The 19,902-nt window shown below is 49.3% G+C and overlaps 1 protein-coding gene across 4 annotated transcripts; it reads left to right on the top strand.

The window, feature by feature from the left end:
• The first annotated feature begins 3,480 nt into the window (after nt 1–3,480).
• Nucleotides 3,481–19,714, top strand: IQANK1 (IQ motif and ankyrin repeat containing 1). 4 transcript variants are annotated; one of them, XM_082235676.1, is made up of 15 exons: nt 3,482–3,796; nt 4,172–4,234; nt 6,497–6,630; nt 6,945–7,109; nt 8,897–9,103; nt 11,438–11,563; nt 11,813–11,952; nt 13,250–13,304; nt 13,585–13,677; nt 14,058–14,166; nt 17,635–17,731; nt 17,928–18,062; nt 18,249–18,377; nt 19,108–19,269; nt 19,530–19,714. In XM_082235676.1, the coding sequence occupies exons 1-15, from the start codon at nt 3,703–3,705 to the stop codon at nt 19,582–19,584; spliced, it is 1,764 nt and encodes a 587-aa protein (XP_082091802.1). In that variant the 5' UTR covers nt 3,482–3,702; the 3' UTR covers nt 19,585–19,714. The 4 variants fall into 4 exon arrangements, with proteins under 4 accessions (XP_082091805.1, XP_082091802.1, XP_082091804.1 ...); XM_082235677.1 differs by having other exon boundaries at nt 3,484–3,796; nt 8,912–9,103; XM_082235679.1 differs by lacking the exon at nt 17,928–18,062 and having other exon boundaries at nt 3,481–3,796; nt 8,912–9,103.
• The last annotated feature ends 188 nt before the right edge of the window (nt 19,715–19,902 follow it).

The following is a 19,902-nucleotide window of genomic DNA, read 5'->3' as shown; positions in this document are numbered from 1 at the left end:
CAGCCCCCGGGGCAAGGCAAGTCATTTGCGCCCCCAACCCGGTGGATTTGCGCCCCCTAACCCCCCAGATGTTGCTACGCCACTGCTCCGCTGCGCGGACACGGATTCCGCCGCAGCAGCGAGGCGGGACGCTTCATTCGCGAACCTCGCCGCGCCACGTGCGCAGGTGCCCGAGCGAGAAACGGCGGGGCGGGCGGGCGGGCGCGGCGTTGTCCCGTCGGGACGCGCCCGACGTCTCCCTCCCACCTCCGCGCCCGGGAAGGGGCGGGCATGCCGCGCATGCGCATTCCGCCCCTTTTGCCGTTGCCCGGCGACGCTGCGCGCGGCGAGGGAGGCGGGGAGGCCCCGGGACCCCGGAGGGAAAGGGGCGCCGCCGCCGCCACCGAGCAGTGAGAGGAGGAGGAGGATTGCTTTGGGCAAGGGGAGGCGGCTCAGCCGCGTCAGAACCCCTCAGGGATGCGCTCGCGACGGCTCTCCGTCCCCGGCGGGAGGCCAAGGGACCCCGGGAGCCTTTCCTGGGTCCTGGGCCCGCAGGGCGGAGGGGCTTTGGGCGCCCGGGTCCGCAGCCGGAGCTCGGTGGGATGAGTGAGCGGGCGGGCGGGCGAAGAGGGGCCGGAGAGCTGCTTGGCGGGAGCAGTCCCTGGGGGGGTTGACACAAGGGAGGGGCCCCTGGGCAAACTCCGGGCACAGGCCCAGCGCCAGTCATGCTCCCTTCACAGCATCAGGTTTTCTTTATTAAAATAATTTTATTGTGTTTTTCATTTTTATCATAATAATATACCGGATAACAAAAAATAAGAATACAGATCCCCAAATTCCCCCCACTTCCCTCAACTTCCTCTTCTGTTTTAAAAAAAAAGTATTACCTTCCCCTGCTTGCTTTATTATATCTTAATATTGAGTTCTTTGTATCAAATGTTGTTGTTCTCTTATCATTTTAACATCATCTTTATAGTTTCTGTGTTTTGTTCATTGTGTTTACTCAAACCCTGCCACTGAGTCCATTTCTTTGCATTGTTTCTGTAGATACAACATAAATGGTTCCCAGTCTTCTTTAAAGTCTCTATTGTCTTTGTCTCGGAGTCTTTCTGTTAGCTTTGCCATTTCAGCATATTCCATTGATTTTTGTTGCCATTCTTCTTTTGTTGGTATTTCATTGCTTTTCCATCTTTGGGCTAGCAGTATCCTGGCTGCTGTCATGGCATATATAAATAATTTCTTCTTCTCTTTTGGCAGATCTTGACCTGAAACACCTAATAAAAACGCTTCTGGTCTTTTAACAAAAGTTATCATAAACATTTTTAAAATTTCATTATAAATCATATCCCAATAATTTTGAACTATCTCGCAATTCCACCACATATGAAAAAACGTTCCTTTTCTTTACATTTCCAGCACTTACTGTAGCCTGTTCTATATATTTTTGCAGGTGTGATATACCATCTATACATCATTTTCATATAATTCTCTTTTAACAATATACAATCAGTAAATTTTAAGTTCATTTTCCATACTTTCTCCTAGTCTTCCATTTGTATATTGTCCTAGGTCTTGTGCCCATTTAATCATTACAGATTTAACCTCCTCATCTTTTGTTTCCTATTCTAGTAGTAAATTATACACTTTCTTCAAAAGTTAGGTATTATCCTCTATTATTTCTCTTTGAAATCTAGAGATAGTATAACTAAATCCCTTCTTTTTGTCCTCTTTAAATACCTCATTCAACTGGCGATATTGCAGCCAATCATATACATGTTCTCTGATCTCTTTAAGAACTTGACAGCATCAGTCTTAAAAGCACAATAAAAATAGTCCAAGATCCAAAAGCCTTTTTTTTAAATGATATTTATTGAGAATTTAAAATTACAGAGAAAAAAAAGGAGAAGAATTGAACAAAGAGAAAAAGAGGAATTGAACAATACAAGTCAATAAAAAGAAAAAAAAAGAAAAAACAAAACACACAATACATCAAAACCAAAAACAAGCAAACAAAAAATTTAAAAACAAATCCAATATTCCCAAATCTTTATCTTTCGTTAACTTGTTTCATCGACCTCCTCACACCTCCCTTTTTTGTATTCTAGTTATTGATTATCTCAGCAAATCCTTTCCATCTTTCACTATATTCTGTCATTAAGTTACCTTAATTTATTTTAACCTTATCTTACCATAAAAAGCCCTAAAGCTTAAAACTTAAAACTTATTTATACATAATTCCTTTTAGCATTTCTACTAAAGCCAAATAGTTTCATTCCAACATTTTCCCTAACACTCATTAATTTTACAATAATTCTCTAAATGAATTTTTAAACTTTCTTCCAATCTTCATCCATCGTCTCTTCTTCCTGGTCTCAGGTTTTGTCAGTCCTTTCTATCCCTTGCATCTAGTCCATCAACCTGGTGACCTTCTATCCGAGGCTCGTAAGTCTTTTCCATGTCCCTTCTGCATGTCTTCTTCATGTTTATACCTGCACTTTACTTTGTCTTCTGCTGATCTTATTCTTAATTTCCTTCCTTTCTCACTGAGGGGTAGATCTCGGGGAGACTCCAACTTGACAATATCTTTATCCCTTCTCGACAGGTCAGCCCATTCTCCACAGTCAGCACTGAAATCCAAAAGATATTTGAAGGCATGTTTCAAAGTCCCTCCAAGGTTAAGGGCCCCGACAACTCCAAACTCCTCCTGGCCCAAAACCAGATCCCAAAAGTCAAAACATCCCTGCATAGGGGGATCTATCCAACTTCCCATCTCCAAACCAAACAGTACTCCATCTCTCCAAATCTGACTTTCTCCAGGTTCAGTCGTCAGAAACAACAACCTATGTTCCTGCAAGGCCGCAGCTCTCTCCATTTCTATTACTTGAGGTTCAGCAACAACCTCCTCCTTTGTCTTCTGCACAACTTGCCCTGTCAAAGCAAATTCCTGGGTTGGTTCCTGAGTGGTTTCTATATAGGCATTCACTGTCTGTCCAAAACTGCCAACTGCAACAGTCATCAAATCCATCTTCTCATGTAGCTGTTCCAATAAAGCGCTTGTCTTGCAAAAAGCAAGCACTAAGGCTTCTTCTGGGCACATTCTTGTTCAAGGTCAATGTCTGGTTCTCATGATCTTTAATCTCTACAGCTGTAGAATTCCCCAGGTCGACTCCAGCAACAGTTTCACAAGCTCCCTCTAGAGGAAACAATTTCTGTTTGCATCTGTCTTTCTAAAAGCAGATAGAGCAACAAAATTCCTTTCGTTTTTCAGATATTTTGTTCCTTTTAAATGCAAAAGGAAACATTGGAATCAATATGTTTCTCTTTTTTAACTATCTGTCAAAAAAACGTTTTATTCACAGTCAATGAACTTCCCCAAAGCGTCTGTCCTTTACAAACGACTTTCCAGACTTTAGCTTGCAATGTCTTTGCTTCAATCTCTTTACAAAAGCGGAAGGCGGACTTCCTGTTTAGACCTTCCCGCTTCGGTGCCAAATTAAGATGAAACAAGATCCAAAAGACTTGCTTTGCTTCAGCTTTGCCCAAGTTTCCTGGAGATTTTACTAATGATGCACCTTGGTATAAAAAGCTTGACTCTTCTGAAAGGACCGAGCCTTTCTACAAGAACACATGACCTGTGTGCTCAGGACGGGTCGGGCCGCCTTGGCTTTCGCTGAGGCCCCTCTTCCTCTCTGCTGACCTTGTTGCTCTTCTCTTTCCAGGGGGATGAGTGCCAAGAAGGCGGCGGCAGCAGGAAAGCCTCCACTTCGGAAAGGGGCAAAGCCGGCAGCTCCAGCAAAGGGGGTCCCTGTGAAGGCAGGTATAGTCCCCATGGGGAGGAGGAAGGCAGGGCTGAGGCCCTGCTGCAGAGCCAGCTGTGAGGATCCACTGCACAGTCCAGGGTGTGGAGCAAGGGGATTTCTGCTTGTCATGAGGAGTATACAAAATGTACTATGCTATATATAATATATTCAGGGCAGCTCAAATGTATTTTGTGGTTCCTCTTGCCTAAGTGCAGAACCTCGTATTTGCGCCTGTTGAAGTTCATTTTCTTAGCTTGGCCCGAGTTCCCCAATCTGTTAAGGCAGGATTCTGTCTTCTGCAGCACTAGCTACCCTGGTGACAATTAGCATTTTTTGAATTTGGTTTCTCTTTTATTTTCCCGCTGGCTCGGGGCCCACAATTGATGGAAAAGATGCTGCCCTACCAAGCAACAGCACCAGACCCCAAGAAGTGTCCCTGAGCAGCCATCCCAAAGGTAGGCAGCGGCACAGCAGAAGCTAATCGGGGGGGGGGGTCTGCAAGGCCTTTGTGGCAGGGACTTAATGGTGGTGAAATACGGCGGGGGAGGAGAGCAGAGACTCTCTTGAACAGGTTTGGTGCAAGATTTTCTTCTGAGCCCGACCCCTTGTAGGCAGGCTGGCTTATTCCCACAGTCAGCCCCACCACTGTTTGTGGCACTTCATGGAGAGCTGTTAAGCAAGAACAAAAATGAGGCAGGCTCTGACCCCCCCCCCACACACACCTGGAGGGATGGCAGAGGAAGGGGGACAAGGAATAGTGAAGAGCAAATGCAGCTGTTGGGCTCAGCCCATTTATTTGATGTGTTCATTGTGGGAAAATGATTGCTTGTACATGAAAGCATGAGCAAAGTTCTTATTGTTGCAGGGTGATTTCATAGCTAGAAGCATCCTTGGAGCATGAACAGCGCGTGAACAGCTCGTGCTGTCCTATATGATTGGCTAACGTAGCATGGCCTGATGCTCGAACGGTCTAGGACGAAGGTCCTTATCTGCTGGCTGACAACAAATTGCTTGCTTGTATTTTGTATCTTTCTGATTTCACACAATAAAAGCTGTGCTGCATTAGCCCTAGGAGCAGCCATATTTCGGAACCTATCATGGTGTGAGACTGATTTTTCTTTGGATGCCGAGCTGCAACTCGACAATTGGTGCCCCGTGTGAGGCGTAACTGGAATGGCTGCAGATGGTGTCAGCTTGTGTCCCAGGTACGTAATGCGTAAAGTCCGCTGGATTCTTTCCTTAGCCACTGTCAATCCAACAGGTTGTAGCCTTTGCAGGAATTTGGGACACGGTGGAGGACAAGGCCGTGGCTAGCAGGCTGTGGCTAGCAGTGCCCACTGACTGGCAGGCTTTAAGCATATCAGCAATGAATCCAAAAGAAATCACACGGGAGCACTCACCAGGGATCCACTACGTGGATGAACGACGTGTTGGTGAGTGCTGAATAATGAAAAACAACGTGAAGTCCGAAGGCAGTCACACGGGGCACCAATTGTCGAGTTGCAGCTCGGCATCCAAAGAAAAATCAGTCTCACACCATGATAGGTTCCGAAATATGGCTGCTCCTAGGGCTAATGCAGCACAGCTTTTATTGTGTGAAATCAGAAAGATACAAAATACAAGCAAGCAATTTGTTGTCAGCCAGCAGATAAGGACCTTCGTCCTAGACCGTTCGAGCATCAGGCCATGCTACGTTAGCCAATCATATAGGACAGCACGAGCTGTTCACGCGCTGTTCATGCTCCAAGGATGCTTCTAGCTATGAAATCACCCTGCAACAATAAGAACTTTGCTCATGCTTTCATGTACAAGCAATCATTTTCCCACAGTTCATAGGCAGCCATTAAAAGCAAAACCCCTCACAGGGGAATGAGGAGCAGGAGCAGCACTAAAGTTTGTTACTTTCTTGTGAAAACGATGAGGGTTATGTTTTATTTACGAGTTAGGTGCCTCAAAAAATGAATGTGCCAGAATGATATACAGCCGAAAAAACAAATTTAAACATAACAGCACTAATTCCAACAATGTCATCCTAAGAAGTCAGAAACGAGGCCAGATCGACTCCAGAAACAACCAGAGTCTGGAAAGGCTCCAGATCTCTGCATTCACAATACCTGTTTGAGGGGAACACCCTGCTGCCATCTCCTCCTCCAATCTGCGTTGACCAGCAAAAAATGTTACTTGGACTGACCTTTTCATGTTGTGTAGAACTTCTTTTCTCTGTAGGAGGTTTGTAAGTAGGTTCCCCTCAGTTTTTTTCACCAGAGTTGAAGAAGCAGAGAAAAGGAGCAAGTAGCTCAGCCTTGTACCTATGCCCTTGCCTGGTAACTGTAGCTCTGTGTGAGAGCTCATGCCTGCTGCGAGCTGGCTGGCTGGGAGGGGAGGGGAGGCCTGCCCCCTCCCTCCTGTGGGCCCAGGCTCCAGAGATATGGAATTGCCCCCCCCCCTCTTTTGCCAGCCTCCAGGCTAGTAGCATTTGGAAGCTCATTTACAAGGCTGAAGTACCTCTCTGGCTCAGTGCCGCAAAAGTCCTTCGCTGGTGTGGCTGTAAAGCAGGACTGAGGTAAGGCAAGACAATAGACTGTATGTGGGGAACCTTCACCTGCAGAGCCTCCTATCCCTATCCCACAAGTGCCATCACCTCCTAGGACCTAAACCACCAGCAAATCCCTTGGGATTCCCTTTTATGGCCCTACACTTCTGCTTTCTGCCCTCAGAGCTGACGCGTGAAGCAAAGGCTGCGCTCACGTTGCAGAGTGCCTTCCGCCGCATCTTGGCATGTCGTGAGAGAGCGAGGCGATTGCAAGAGCGACAGGAGTACAATGAGTTAATGGACCACCTCCAGAGAGAGGTGAGGTGACACTTGGCTTTGGGAACATGAGAGAATCCCCCTCCAGGGGGAAGGGAAGCTGGGACAGACATCATCAACATGAAGGCATTGTAGACGAGACAGAAAATCCAGCCCAGGGCTCGCTTGTGAGGGTGGTTGCTGGGGAAACATCTCTGTGGCTTGGAGCTCAGGCTAAAGTCCTCCGGATCTTACTGTGGCCTCCCCGTGCTTTGCATTCTTCTTGATGCTCTTCCGCTGCCCATCAGTGTGGAAAGCCTTCCTCTGTTTTGCCTCCCCGTGACTTGGCCTGTTGGCTCCATGGGCTTCTGTCCTAGGCCTTTGCTGCGCTGGTGAAGAGGGAGCGAGAGGAAGCTGAGCGGGAGAGAAGGAAAGAGGAGGAAGAGAAGAAGAAGCAGCGGGAGGAGCAGCAGAGGAGGAAGCGGATGTTGGAAGCGGCCTTTGATGGAGACGTGGAAGAGATGAAGGCCGTCCTGAAGGAGGTGGGCAAGGCCTCGCTGTAGTCAGAACCACTCAGCCCTACCCTCGGCTTGTGGCTTCTGAGCTGTTTGCCTGGCAGCGCCTGATCTCATGGCCTGTGCAGGCAAATTAGAGTCTCAAAATGAGGACAGAGGGACCACATGTGCACTTTGGACAGAGCGGGGGTGGCTTCAAGGAAGGCACAGAGACTGCATCAGGTGAAACTGACTGCACAAAATAACCTCGGTAGCAGCACGGGGTACTTCCGCTGGAGTCAAGCTCACCCTCAACTTTATACTCAAAGTGCATAGCCGGTTGCTCACAGGGCGCCTTGGGGAATCCAGAGGTTCTGCTCTTGCACTGGGAGTCAGTAACCTCTGCACCGTCCAAAATAAGTTTGCCAGCCGGCTCCCGGATGAAACCATGTGAGCTGCAAAATGAGCCTTTTTCGCAGCCTGCACTGCCACATGGTAGACACGATTGTTTGTTCTTACCAGTGTTTGGTCAGCTTCAAAGTGAGACTTGTGCCACTTGGCTCCAGGCTTCGTCCGCCCTGTTTCGTATTCTGGTGCTCCTCAAAGTACCAAGTAGCAGCCAGGTGTTTTTTGGGCAGGAGTTGTTCTGATTGTTTCTCTCTTCTTCCACAAATCCTCTCCCCGCACCCCACCCCGGGACCTGCACTCTGCAGCCTTCCCACATGCCCTTGTTTCAGTGAAGGCTCCGCAGAGACACCATGAGGTCACTTCCCCCTCAGGGCTTGTTCATATCAGAAGGAAAGGCCTGCAGAGTGCGGAAGTAGTGTTTACTGGGGGTGAGGACCCCTGGGCCACCCTCAGCCAACTTGCAACAATAAGGTAATCTCACTGCATCCACTGAAAATCTAAAGTGCCCTGAGAGTGAGGCAGAAAAATAGAAGCCTCTCTAGCAGAGAAGGAAAACATTTGAGAAATTGAAGGGCAGATTTTGGCACATTACTAGTTTTACCACCCTGACTAATTAGGTGTTGTCAGTAATCTGGGCCTCACTGTGTTCAGCCCTGACTCCAGACAATTTGCGGCCCTGATGTCTGCCCACATGGGAGGTTTTTGTACCAGTCCAACAGCCAGGTTCCCTGAGCAACTGAACCTTCTGTGCTGCCACAGCAGCTCAGCCCATCAGAGTCAGCAGCAGCTTCATAGCACAACTCCAGAAGGTCACTACACCGAGTTGGAGACTTCTTTGTGCCTTTTCTAAGCTGCAGGTTCAAGCTTTGCAGCCAGAATTTATGTGTGAGGGAGTAAGGCACAGGGGAGTTGTTGCTGTTGTTGCTGCAAGGTTTATTCAGCACCAAAAATGTGTAAAAGCCATGCCATGGCTTTGCTCAGAGAAACAAAGCAGGGAGTGGGAAAAGGACCAGATTGCTAGAGTGTAAGAGCTGCCTTCCTGGATTGGGCCCAGGTGAGCCTACCAAGCTCAGCATGTCCTGTTTCCCGTCTCCACCAACACAGCATGGCAGAGCTTCCTTTAGTTTCTTCTTTTGGCCTGCTCTCTGCGTGGGGCTTGTTTTGCCAGCTCTTGTGTTCTTTCTGAAAAGCCACTGAGGTTGGGGGCCACTGCCTGAGTGTGTGGGGATGGATTGCACAGGAGGCAAAGGGAGGTGCTGCCAGGGACGTTTTGCTGGTGAGACGCTTGGAGGTGGCAGGTGCGGGTGGGCCGGGAGGATGGCCCAGGTTGGTGCCATGCTTGCTCCCTGCATGCCACGGGCCCCCTTTCCTGCTCTGCAGCGGCGCAGTGCAGAATCGCCATGTCCCTTCCCCACTGTGACCCACAGATTTGGTTTCTCAAGGTGGCAGACCTGGACACCAAGAGCGGCCTGGGGACAGACGAGAGGGGCAAGGCTCTGCGCCTCCAACATCGCCTCAACATGGTGGACTGCACTGACGCCAACGGCAACACGCCCCTCTCTGAGGCTTCTGGAGGGGGCCACCCTGACGCCATCCGGATGCTGATAGAGAACGGAGCCAACCCCAACAGCCGGGTGAGAAGCAGGGTGAAAGGCGTTGTGGCCTTGAGCCAGAGCCAAGGTGGTGCTTGGGGGGGCAGAGTGATTCCGTGTCCCTGACCAGCCGCCTGCTTTCCTGGAGGCTCTTTGCAGTTGACGTGAAGGGTGGTGGGCCAGCACCTCAACCCCCCCTCCCCTGGGGTTGCCAGCAAGGCTGGTGCCACAAGTGTCACTGGCTCACCTCTCTTGTGTCTCTGGCTTGGCAACTGGTGTGCAGGTGAGGCAGCCAGCATACCTAAGAGGGTCACAGCCTGGTCTTCAAACTGGCTCTTCAGCAACCAGCAAGGGAAAGAGGGGGCAGAGTCCTGGGGAGGCAGCTTTGCACCCCACAGGGTTGGGGCCACAGCAACCAAAACTCAGTTTGCTGGAGCCAAGTGTGCTGCTGGACTTTCTGCGTGGCAAATTAATAATGTGAAGGAGTCTTGCTTTCTTTCTTTCTGTCTCCCCCTTCTCTCTGTGTATTTAGCCCATGCTGAGGGATTTCACTGTTAAACAAGATGTTTTTTTGTAACCTGATGGGCCAAAGGCCAAGGGTTCTGTAGTCCCATGTGTAATGTCACTTGACGGACCAAACCCTGGACAGATAAGGTCAGATAAAATAGCATTGTGGGTAATGACTTATCAGGAACAGCCAGGCTGTGGGGAGGATCACCTGGCGCCTTCATTGCATATCTTTGGGCGCCAGGCAAAAACGATTCTTCTTAACCAGGCCCTGGCAGACTGTGGCCTTTTAAATGTGCTTGTGGGAAGGGGTTGTTGGTTGGTTTTATTTTGTGTTCTCATTTTATTTTTATGTTGTGAATATAACATATGCTATATTCAGATGAAGAGCGGTATACAAATTCAATTAATAAATAAAATATATTGCTGCATATCTATAATTCTTCCTCTAAGCAGCTTGAAATTAGGAATAAACTGATGAATAAGGGCTTGGAGACAGCTCAGATTTTTCCCCTGTGTGTGTGAGTGTGGTAGGGTTGGTGGTGTGTGGAGTCCTGTCCTTGCCAGGATGGGAAAGTGTTGGGGAGGCAGGAGGCGCTGCACCTGTTGAATTGCCTTTGGACATAGGAAGGTGTGGATTGGGAGGCAGGTGGGTCATCCTGGGCAATGGAAGCCTGGATGGTTGCCGCAATCCCTGCATCAGTCTCTGTGTACCTGGTTGCTCCCCCACGGAGCTCCCTGCGCCTTCTTTGTGCCTTGTTAGTTTGGGGAGGAGACCTCTTGCTTGTGGCTGAAGAGCCTGCCTGCTGGACAGATGAAAGGAAAGGTCTCCACACAGCATGGGGGCTTCCCAAAAGAGGTGTCTGGTTGGCTACTCTGAGAACATAGATGGGCCTTTGGCCTGATCCAGCAGCCGGGGGGGGGGGGCAGAGCAAAGCCTCCACCGTACCTAGTAGCCACAGATAGCCTTGTCCTCCATGCTGTTGTCTTTGACCACTTCCTGGGTCTGGGAAATATGACTGTTGCCTGTTGTGGATGGAGTCACACTCTCTGGAGGAGCAGCTATGTAGGCGGAGGACAGGTCTGTCTCCATCTTTGTCCCTGGAGGCAGAAGTGGATTCAGGTGCTAGGAGCACCTTCTGACAGCATGGCCCTGTGACAGCTGCGGCTGTTCCTGGATTGGGAGGTTTCCCTTTGGTCTGCTCAGAGCTGCGTCTTCGGTGTGGCAGCTCCCGCCCCTGGCCAGGCATCAAAAGCATCGGCATGGAGGCATCAACGTAAAACTCTTCTCTCTCACCCTTGGCTTTTCCTGGTGGCATAGAAATATTTGTAAACCAAGAATTAAAATAAATATTACAGGGCCTCTGAGTCAGTCCGAGGGTGAGCCAGAGCACCTCTGGCAATAGGAGGAGACTCCACCTCTGCAGCCCTGAGGGGCCATGCTGTGCTGGAAGAGCAAGGGCAGAGCAAGTGGTGAAAGACCCTCCTCTGATGTCCTCGAAGAGCCTGGGATGGAAGCTCACAGGGAATCCATCTAGTCTCTTCTCACCATCCAGCCAGAATGCACAAGGGAGGCAGTGGACGTCCGTGTCTTCAGCCTGTGCTGAAGATTCACTCCTTGGTAACAGGCAGCCAATAACTGCCGTTCTAGCAGATGGTATATTGCAAGTCCAATTCTCCCCCATTCCAGAGGCAACCAGAACTCATTTTTTAAAGAGTAAAAAGTTCTCAGATGCTTTTCCTGCACTGACAGAATTAGAGAACTGTTGGAGTGTACTGTAAAGAGATTGTTAGTGGCATGAATGTGCCGCCTGCGGATGCTTCCCTTCTGGAAACCCTGTTTGATCTTCAGCCCCCTTTATTTTTAAGGGCGCTTTTAACCGGACTCCTTTGTATCGTGCTGCCTTTGCGGGCCACCTGGCAGCAGTGGAGCTGCTTCTCCAGCACGGGGCTGACCCTCGACTCTATGCTGATGATGGCAACACCCCAGAGCAGGTACCAACCCCAGCCGCCTCCCCCAGCAGCTGCTCTTCTCCTTGGCCTTGAGCTCCAGGTAAGCTGTTTCCACCAGGCCACCTGGCAAGAGAGCAAAGTAACTTAAAGAGAAGGGGAGCTGGTGTCCCCAAAGAAGCCATGGAGAGAGAGGAGAGCAAGGGTGAGAGCGAGAGTGCCCTTCTCACTGCATGCCAGGCCTGGTGGCTTGGATGGGCATTTCAAGCCCACAGCCCTTTTGTCTCTCCCAAGATTGCTTCCCTGGACAGCTTGGTGGCTGTGCTGAACTCCTGGGACATCAGCCTGACAGAGTCCATGCTCCAGAAGATGGAGGCGGAAGAGCAGCGAAGGGCGCAGCAGGACAAGAAGCAGAAAGAAGCAGAGACCCGACGGTGAGCCCTGCCAGTTGCTGCTTGTGGGCAGCTGCTCTTCCGGGCTCAGGGCAGGATCAAGCTGTAGGAGCTTTTGCAAAGGCACCCACTGGCACCCCCCCCTCCCACTGCAGCCATTGTACGGCTCACCTGCTGTCACCTGGAGCCACTAGGTGCTGGCCCAGCCTGGAAGGTGACCCCACAAAAAACAACCCCAGTGGAGCCAGTTGGATTCCAGGGACAGCTCAGTCAGTAGACTCGAGGGGGGGGGCAAGCTCATGGTGTCCTGTATCAGGCAGGGAGGGGGCTTGAGCAAGCTGCTGATGGATTAGACCACAGGCAACCTTATTCACCATTCATGTGTCTCCAACCCAAGTTGGCGGCCATCACTACATCTGGTGTTTCTTTATAAACTACTTGAAGAAGTTGTCTTTCCTTTGGTGTGTCCTCCGCCTCCCACATTCAGCTTCATGGAAAGCCCTTGCTGGGCTTTAGGATTGAGAGGGAGGAAAGAGTTTGCTAAAGCACCTGGGGAGTGGCAGCGAAGGGAGTCTGTCCTGCAGCCTGCTGGCCCCTTCTCACTGCCAGCACATGCCAGAGCCCACCAGGGCCCCTGCCCCATGGGAGCTGGAGATGCCCCTGCCTGCCAATGGGGAAGGAGGTTCTGGGGGCAGAGCCCTCCCCCTCCCCCACCTTGGGCCAGGGCAAGAGGGAGCAGGAGGAGGGCAGAAGGCGGTGGCTGGTGCAGGGAGGCTCTCCCCCTTGCCAACTGTTACTATGACCAGTGACTACCATGAGTCATTGAGTGGCTGCTCTCAGGAGGAGGCTGCAGTTGCCCTCCGCTGGATCCCCCACCTGCTCCTGCTGCCATTTCTCCTCAGACAGGTCACATGGCCGTGCCAGCTGCTTCAGATCTTCTGGTTTTCTTAATAGAAGGAAAGAGAGTACTTACTTTGTTTAGGCAATTCATGCTACGATTTTACATTTAATTTTGACTGAATGGTTACACTTTCTTCAAGAATGACTTGCTTATTGCAACAAACACTTGGAGAAAAATCCTTTTCTTGTTAAATTTGTTACGTGCTTACTCTGTTGTTTTCTTTTTTATAATACTATTAATTGATAAAAGTTTCCTTAACAGAAGGAGAAAGATCAAGGGAATTAAATGTATATTGCCAGCAATTACAATGATAGAATTGTAGTTGGAAGAGGTCCTTAAGGGCTATTTAGTCCAACCCCATTCCATGCTGGTAGGGAAGGAGAGGCAACTCCTTGAAGAGGGTCTCTGCAGCCTCTGACTCCTCTTTCCCCTCCCCAGGATGACAGAGGAGGTAGAGCAGCTGGCCAAGGAGCATGAGAGATGCAGCAAGGAGGTGGGAGCCAAGAAGCTCTATGCGGCCATCCCCTTGTCTCTATGGTCTTCCTTCCCAGAAGGCCCTCTGGGGTCTTGCCTGCCTTGGCACCTGCTGGCGCTGGGGTGGATTTCATGCCCTCTCCTTGAGCCATGAGGGGGCTGTGCAGCAGGGCCCTGGCCCTCCCCGCTATGGGGAGAAGCCACCCAAGGCTGGGCCCTCCCGCAGCCCCAGCTGTGTGGGTGTCCTCGTTCCTCCCTCCCCACTTGCCAAGGGCTGGGCCTGCTCATCTTCTTTGCAGCTGCAGCAGGCCTACTGCGAGCTGAACCGGAGGATCACAGAGCACGACAAGTGCCAGCGGAAGCAGATGGACAACGCGGAGATCACCCTCCATGTGAGCACCACCTTCCTGTAGCCTCTCTGAGCAGGGAGGCTTCTCTCTCACAGAGCCATGCCCTTGCCCACCAATGAGGCTGGCCTCCAAGTGGGTAGGAGAGCCTGAGCTCTCTGCCTTCTGTGCAGCTGGGGTCGAGGGCTTCCTGTTCCTTGGCCTGGCACCTTGGCTGTGTGCTGTTGAGCAACCCATAAGCTGGTGGAGGGAGCACTGCTTGGCCTGCAGAAGGTGTGCCTGAGAAGATTCCTGCCTGGCATCCGCTGCAGGCCACCCTGAGGGAGAGGAGGCTCTGCTGGGCACCCGGAGGCCGGTTCCCACAGGGCAAGGCCAGCCACGCTCAGCACAACGAGGGCTTCTCTGACAACCTGTTTCTGCAACAGGCTATTGCAGACGCAGAATCCCTGGTGCAGAGGCTGCGCGCGGCTGCCGAAGATGCTGAGGAGAAGGTCTCCCTGGCCCGGCTGAAGCTGCGGGAGCAGATGCAGGAAGGTCAGTCCTGTGTAGTGAAATGCTGGACTTGTTCCTGGGAGAGACGGGTCTACAGAAAAGTCCTGCCTATCGCTCCCACACCCTGAAGGACAAAGTGAGCAAAAGGCATGAGGCTCCTTCTCAAGCAATCAGAGGTCATACAATCATAAAGTTGGAGGGGACCCAAGCGTCATCTAGTCCAACCCTTGCAGTGCAGGAATCTCAGCTAAAGCACCAATGACAGATGGCCATCCAACCTCTGCTTAAAAACCTCCAAGGAAGGAGAGTCCACCACCTCTCGTGGGAGTCTGTTCCACTGCTGAACAGCTCTTACTGTGAGAAAGTTTTTTCCGAATGTGTGGTTGGAATCTCCTTTCTTGTAACTTGAAGCCATTGGGTTGAGTCCTACCCTCCGGAGCAGGAGAAAACAAGATTGCTCCCTCTTCCCTGTTATAGACCTTGAGATATCTCCTCCCAGTCTCCTCTTTTCCAGGCTAAACATACCCAGCTCCTTCAACTGCTCCTCATAAGGCTTAGTTTCCAGACCCTTGATCATCTTGGTCACCCTTCTCTGCACCCTTTCCAGCTTGTCAACATCCTTCTTAAATTGTGGCGCCGAGAACTGGACACAGTATTCCAGGTCTAGTCTGACCAAGGCAGAATAGAGTGGGACTATTGCTTCCCTTGATCTGAACACTAGACTTCGGTTGATGCAGCCCAGAGTAGTGCTAGCTTTTTTTTTGCTGCTGCGTCACACTCTTGACTCAGGTTAAGCTTGTGGTCCAGTGCCAGCATATGGGCGGTTGAGAACAATTCTTCTGGGAGGGGAGAAGAACTGCCGCTTCCCAGTCTGATCCAGTCATAGAGTCAAGAGAATTGTAGAATTGGAAATGTCCCTGAGGGTCATCTGCACCAAGCCCCTGCAATCCAAGAACTGGGATGCTCCAGATGGCCGTTTTCTTTGTGTTGGGAAAGGCCTCTGATGGCTTTCTTTTCTTTTCTTTTTTAAAATAATATTTATTAAAGTTTTAAAAGTTACAGAAAGAAAAAGCAGAAAACACCTTTTTAGACATAAACAATACATCACAATAAAGGAAAAAAAAATAAATAAGAGAAAAAACAAGAAAAAATAAAATCCATTAACAAAGCAAAAAAGAAAAGTACAACACATCTTCCCATAACTTATCTTTCATTAGCTTATTTTTTTTTAGAAGATATTTATTAAAATTTTTGAGATATTACAAAATGAAAAAAGAAAAAAGAAAGAAAAATACAAAATAAAAAACAGTTAAAAACAACTCAATCTTTCCATTACTTATTTTTCATTAGCTTATTTCCCAGACCTCTTTGCGCCTCCCTTTTTTTGTATTCCAGTTCAGTTTGTTAGTTCAGCAAATCCTTCCCCTCTTTGTTTATCCTAGTCTTTAATCTTAAAATATTGTAACATTAAATTTTTACCTATTAGTAATCCATTTTTCATATTCCCTTATAGTATTACAGCTAAAAACCACTTAATTTCTATCCAACATCATTCTAACATTCATTAATTTTACAATATTTCTGTAAATAGTCTTTAAACTTTTTCCAATCTTCTTCCACCGACTCTTCTCCCTGGTCTCGGATTCTGCCAGTCATTTCCGCCAGTTCAGAATATATTGCACTTATACCATTTTCCGAGCCTTGGCCTACCCCCATACCCTGTAAGTTTTTTTTCATAAAAATCCAAGAAATGTTGTCAAAGGCTTTCTCCGCGTCCACAAAGATTAAAACTGCCTTAGTGTTTATATTCACTTGTAATTTTTCTAAAATATTAATTATGTTTCTCACATTATCAGATAGATGTCTTCCTGGGAGAAAGCCTGCTTGGTCCTTATGTATCTCTTCCACTAACACTCTTTTTAGTCCTTTAGCTAAAATATCTGCAAAAATTTTGTAATCCACATTAAGCAATGATATGGGGCGATAGTTCTTAAGCTGCGTCTTTTCAGTCTCTATTTTCGGTACAAGTGTGATATATGCTTCTTTCCATGACTCTGGTGCCCTTTCCCCCTTCATTATTTCATTACAGACCTCTTTCAAAGGTTGTACTAGCCATTCTTTTAAAGATCTGTAGTATCAAAAGTCAGTCCATCCGGTCCTAGAGATTTACCCAATTGCATATTCTGAATGGCACCTTCTATCTCCTGTTCAGTTATTTTGTAATTCAACATTAATTTATTTTCTTGAGAGATTTTTTTGTAATCCATTTGTTTTCAAAAATCGATCTACGTCAGTTTCTTTCTGTGGCCCTTGTGTATATAGTTGTATAAAATACCTCTGGTATTTCACTTTCTTAACCACTGTTAAACCACTGTTTTCTCTTCCAGTCTGTGAGGCCTGTTAGAGTGAGGTCTGCCCAGATCTTGTGCTTTGCATTGCCCTGCTGTTCCAAGGAGCTGATAGGGGCAACTTTGCCTCAGAGTAAACCCATAAGAACTTTGGAAGAGCACTTCAGCAGAATCAGGCCAAATGGGGCGAATCAGGTCCATCTGGTCTGGCCTCCTGGTCTCAGTGGCCCAGCAGATGCCCCCAAGCAAAGTCCACAAGCAGGACTGGAGCACCAACTTTCCCCACTTGTCATTCCCAGCCATTGATCGCCTGGCCAAGAAATTTTCTAATCTTTTAAAGCCTCCTTAGGCAGTGAGTTCCATAGTTCAACTATGGGCTGTGTGAAGAAGTCCTTCCTTTTATCTGTCTGGAATCTTCCAATATCTTCGTTGGATGTCCCTGAGCTCTAATGTTTTGAGAAAGGGAGACAAACTTAAAAAAAGAAAGGGAGACAAACTTTATGTTTTATCCATACCATGAATAATCTTATGCTTTTCTAGCATGTCACCTCTTACTCACTAAAAAGTCCCAAGCACTGTAACCTTTCTTCATAGGGGAGTCGCTCCATCCCTCCCCCTTGATCATTTTTGCAGCCTTTTTCTGAACCTTTTCCAATTCTACAATATCCTTTGTGAAGAGCGATGACCAGAACCGGACACAGCATTCCACATGCAGTCACACCAGAGATTGGTATAAAGGCATTATGATACCAGCATTTTTATTTTCATAGAATCCTAGAGATAGAGAGTTGGAAAATACCTAAAGGGTCATCTGGTCCAGCCCTGTGCAATCCAAGAATCTCATGATCATGCAACGTCTGCTTTAAAACCTCTGCAGCTGAGTCCGCTCACTCCAAGGGCTGAAAGTTCTTCTACATTTAGCTGGAATCTCTTGTAACTTGAATCCATTAGTTCAGGTCTTACCACCTGGAGCAGGAGAAAACAAGCTTGCTCCATCTTTCATCTGGCAGCCCTTTGGATCTTTGAAGATCCTTGAAATATCCATTTTTTGCTTTGGTCCTTGCTACTGTCGATGCTGGAGCATCAAGGGGTGTCTGGAGCCTGCAGTGAGCCATGTGAGGACCACAGTGCAGCAGTGCTCAGAGTTGTGCTGGTTTTTCAGGGTCAGCAGAAGAGTTCCATGGCCTGAAGTGTTCTGTGCAGGAGCTGGATGATGTGCTCTTGAAAGACGTGGGTGGGAAAATCCATGCAGATGGACGGTGAGTTGAAGGGAAAGCACTTTCACTAGACATTGGGGGTCCTGGCCAGCATCTCCCACAGCCTCCCCTCCCCTGCACTGAAAGGCCCCCCCTTTGGCCTCCCCCCATTTCCCAGCTGCTGAGGCCCCTGCCCATGAAGTTTCAGCTGCTGGGCAGTGTGGAAGACTTGCTCCCTCTTGTGCTTTCTCCCCATAAGGTGGCCACTGGTCATTGACCCTTCTGGGCAGGCAGCCATCTTCCTGCGCTATCGGGACACCAACTTTCTGAACACGGTGAACCCCAGCGACATGGCTGAGGAGACCATTCGCCTGGCATTGCTGGGCTCTCTGCGGTAGGGACACAAGCCAAATGCCGGGCAGAGAGGCTGCCCACACCTGGGCAAAAACACCTGGGGGAGAGAAGCACTGCTGCTGCTGCCACCTGATGACCTACAGCCGTGGCAGGAGTGAGGTAGCATCCAAAGGCATCTGGTCCACTGAGCAAGAGGCAAAAACTTGCCCTCTCCTGTCTCCTCCAGATATGGGAAGCCCCTTGTCTTTGACATGATGGAGGTGAACATGTTTGACACAGTGAAGAAGCAGCTGGAACGGCTTAAAGCAGGCTTGGCAGAGGCACTGCTGGACAAGAAGATCCTACAGAATGAGAGGTGGGACAGTTGACCTTCCAACCGCTGTTTAAAAGCCTCCATGAAAGGAAAGCCCACCACCATCCAAGGGAGTCTGCTCCACTGTCAGACGACTCTTAGCATCAGTCCTGTCAACTGACAAATGGGTGCCCAAATCAAGAGAGCCAGTGGTTTTCTCAATACCTTTAGTGCCTCCCCGCCTCCTACCAAGAGGGTGCTTGCTCCCCCCTCCTTCAGTCTACTCTCTCTCTCATTCCCATCTTTCTCCATTCTGGGCACTTGCTTCCCCCGTGACCCTTCTAATGCTCCAGCCAGGCTTTGGGCAGCCTGCCATGCAAGTCCCAACCCCCCACCCCAGGACAGATGGGAGATTTATTTCAACCTGCTCTTGCAGCTTCATTCTTTTGTGGGTTTCTACCAGATTTTTTATTCCTGCAAAATTCCAGACTTGTCATAGCTTTTTGCCACCTCCCACTTGGGTGCAGATGGTACTCTTTTTGTTGTATAGTAAGTGGCACAGAAATGAAGAGCAGGATGCTTTGGGCAGAAATTAATGGCCCTGCGTTCCGTGAGCAGATGCCCCCAAGCCCCACCAAGCGAATATATTCATTGCCCAGAGCACTGGTCCTGCTTTAGGAAGCCAAGAGGCAGCGTGGAAGCTCAAGGGTCCTCTTCCCCCTGCCCCCCCAGCAGCACAGGGGCCGCTTTCTATGAGACTTACTCTTGCCTTGCTCTGTCTGCAATCTTGCAGGTATCTCTCCCTACGGAGGCCAACAGATGGGCCTGAATATGCAGAGACAGAGTTTCAAGCAGCTCGAATAGAAAAATTCAAACTCTTCATTGTAACTAAACAGCAGCATCCTCCCGAAGAGATGCTGCAGCGGCTCCTTCCGATCCAGGTCATCCTGTCCCGGTAGGCAATGCACTGCAGGCAGCCTCATCCAGTGCTGGACATTAAAGGAAAACCTGAGCAGCGGGTTTGTGTCCTGTAATGAATCTTGTAGGCCCAGCACCCTGCAGGTTCTCTGCAAAGAGCTGGCTGCTACCTTCAAAGCAAGGGGGCAAGTGGTTGCCAGCCCCCACCAGTGGCTGCAGGTGCTGCTGCCCCCCAAGTGAAGCTGCGGCCCTTAGCAGGCTGCAGCCTCACTAAGACTTGCTTGTTTTCCCCCCTAGAAAGCGAGGCTTTCGGAGAGCCCCCTTCTCACACCAGCATCCCTTTGCCCTGTGAAAAGTACATCCCAAAGCCTTGGGGCCAGTGATCACCTCTGCCATGAAGCCTTTTCTTAGCACAACTCATTTCCCTTGACTCTTGCAAGCAGGCAGGCAGGCTTGAATGCAAATAAAGGTTTCCTTGAAAAGGTGCCTCTTGAGAATTTCTACTACACATCAATGCACCAGGCCCTGCATGGGTCTCTCCTAGAACAAATTTAGGGAGTGTGCCTAGAGAGGAAAGGGAGGGAAATGTGTGGGGTGGAGACACCAGACATGGTTGGCACTCACTCACTTGGCCCAGGACTTCCCAAGAGAGAGGCAGCCTTCCACAAAC

The sequence above is a fragment of the Podarcis vaucheri genome (assembly GCF_965113315.1).
Source record: "Podarcis vaucheri genome assembly, chromosome: 8".
Classification (NCBI taxonomy): Eukaryota; Metazoa; Chordata; class Lepidosauria; order Squamata; family Lacertidae; genus Podarcis; species Podarcis vaucheri.
The sequence above is the reverse complement of the archived record's forward strand: the minus strand, read 5'-3'. Positions and strand labels throughout refer to the sequence as shown.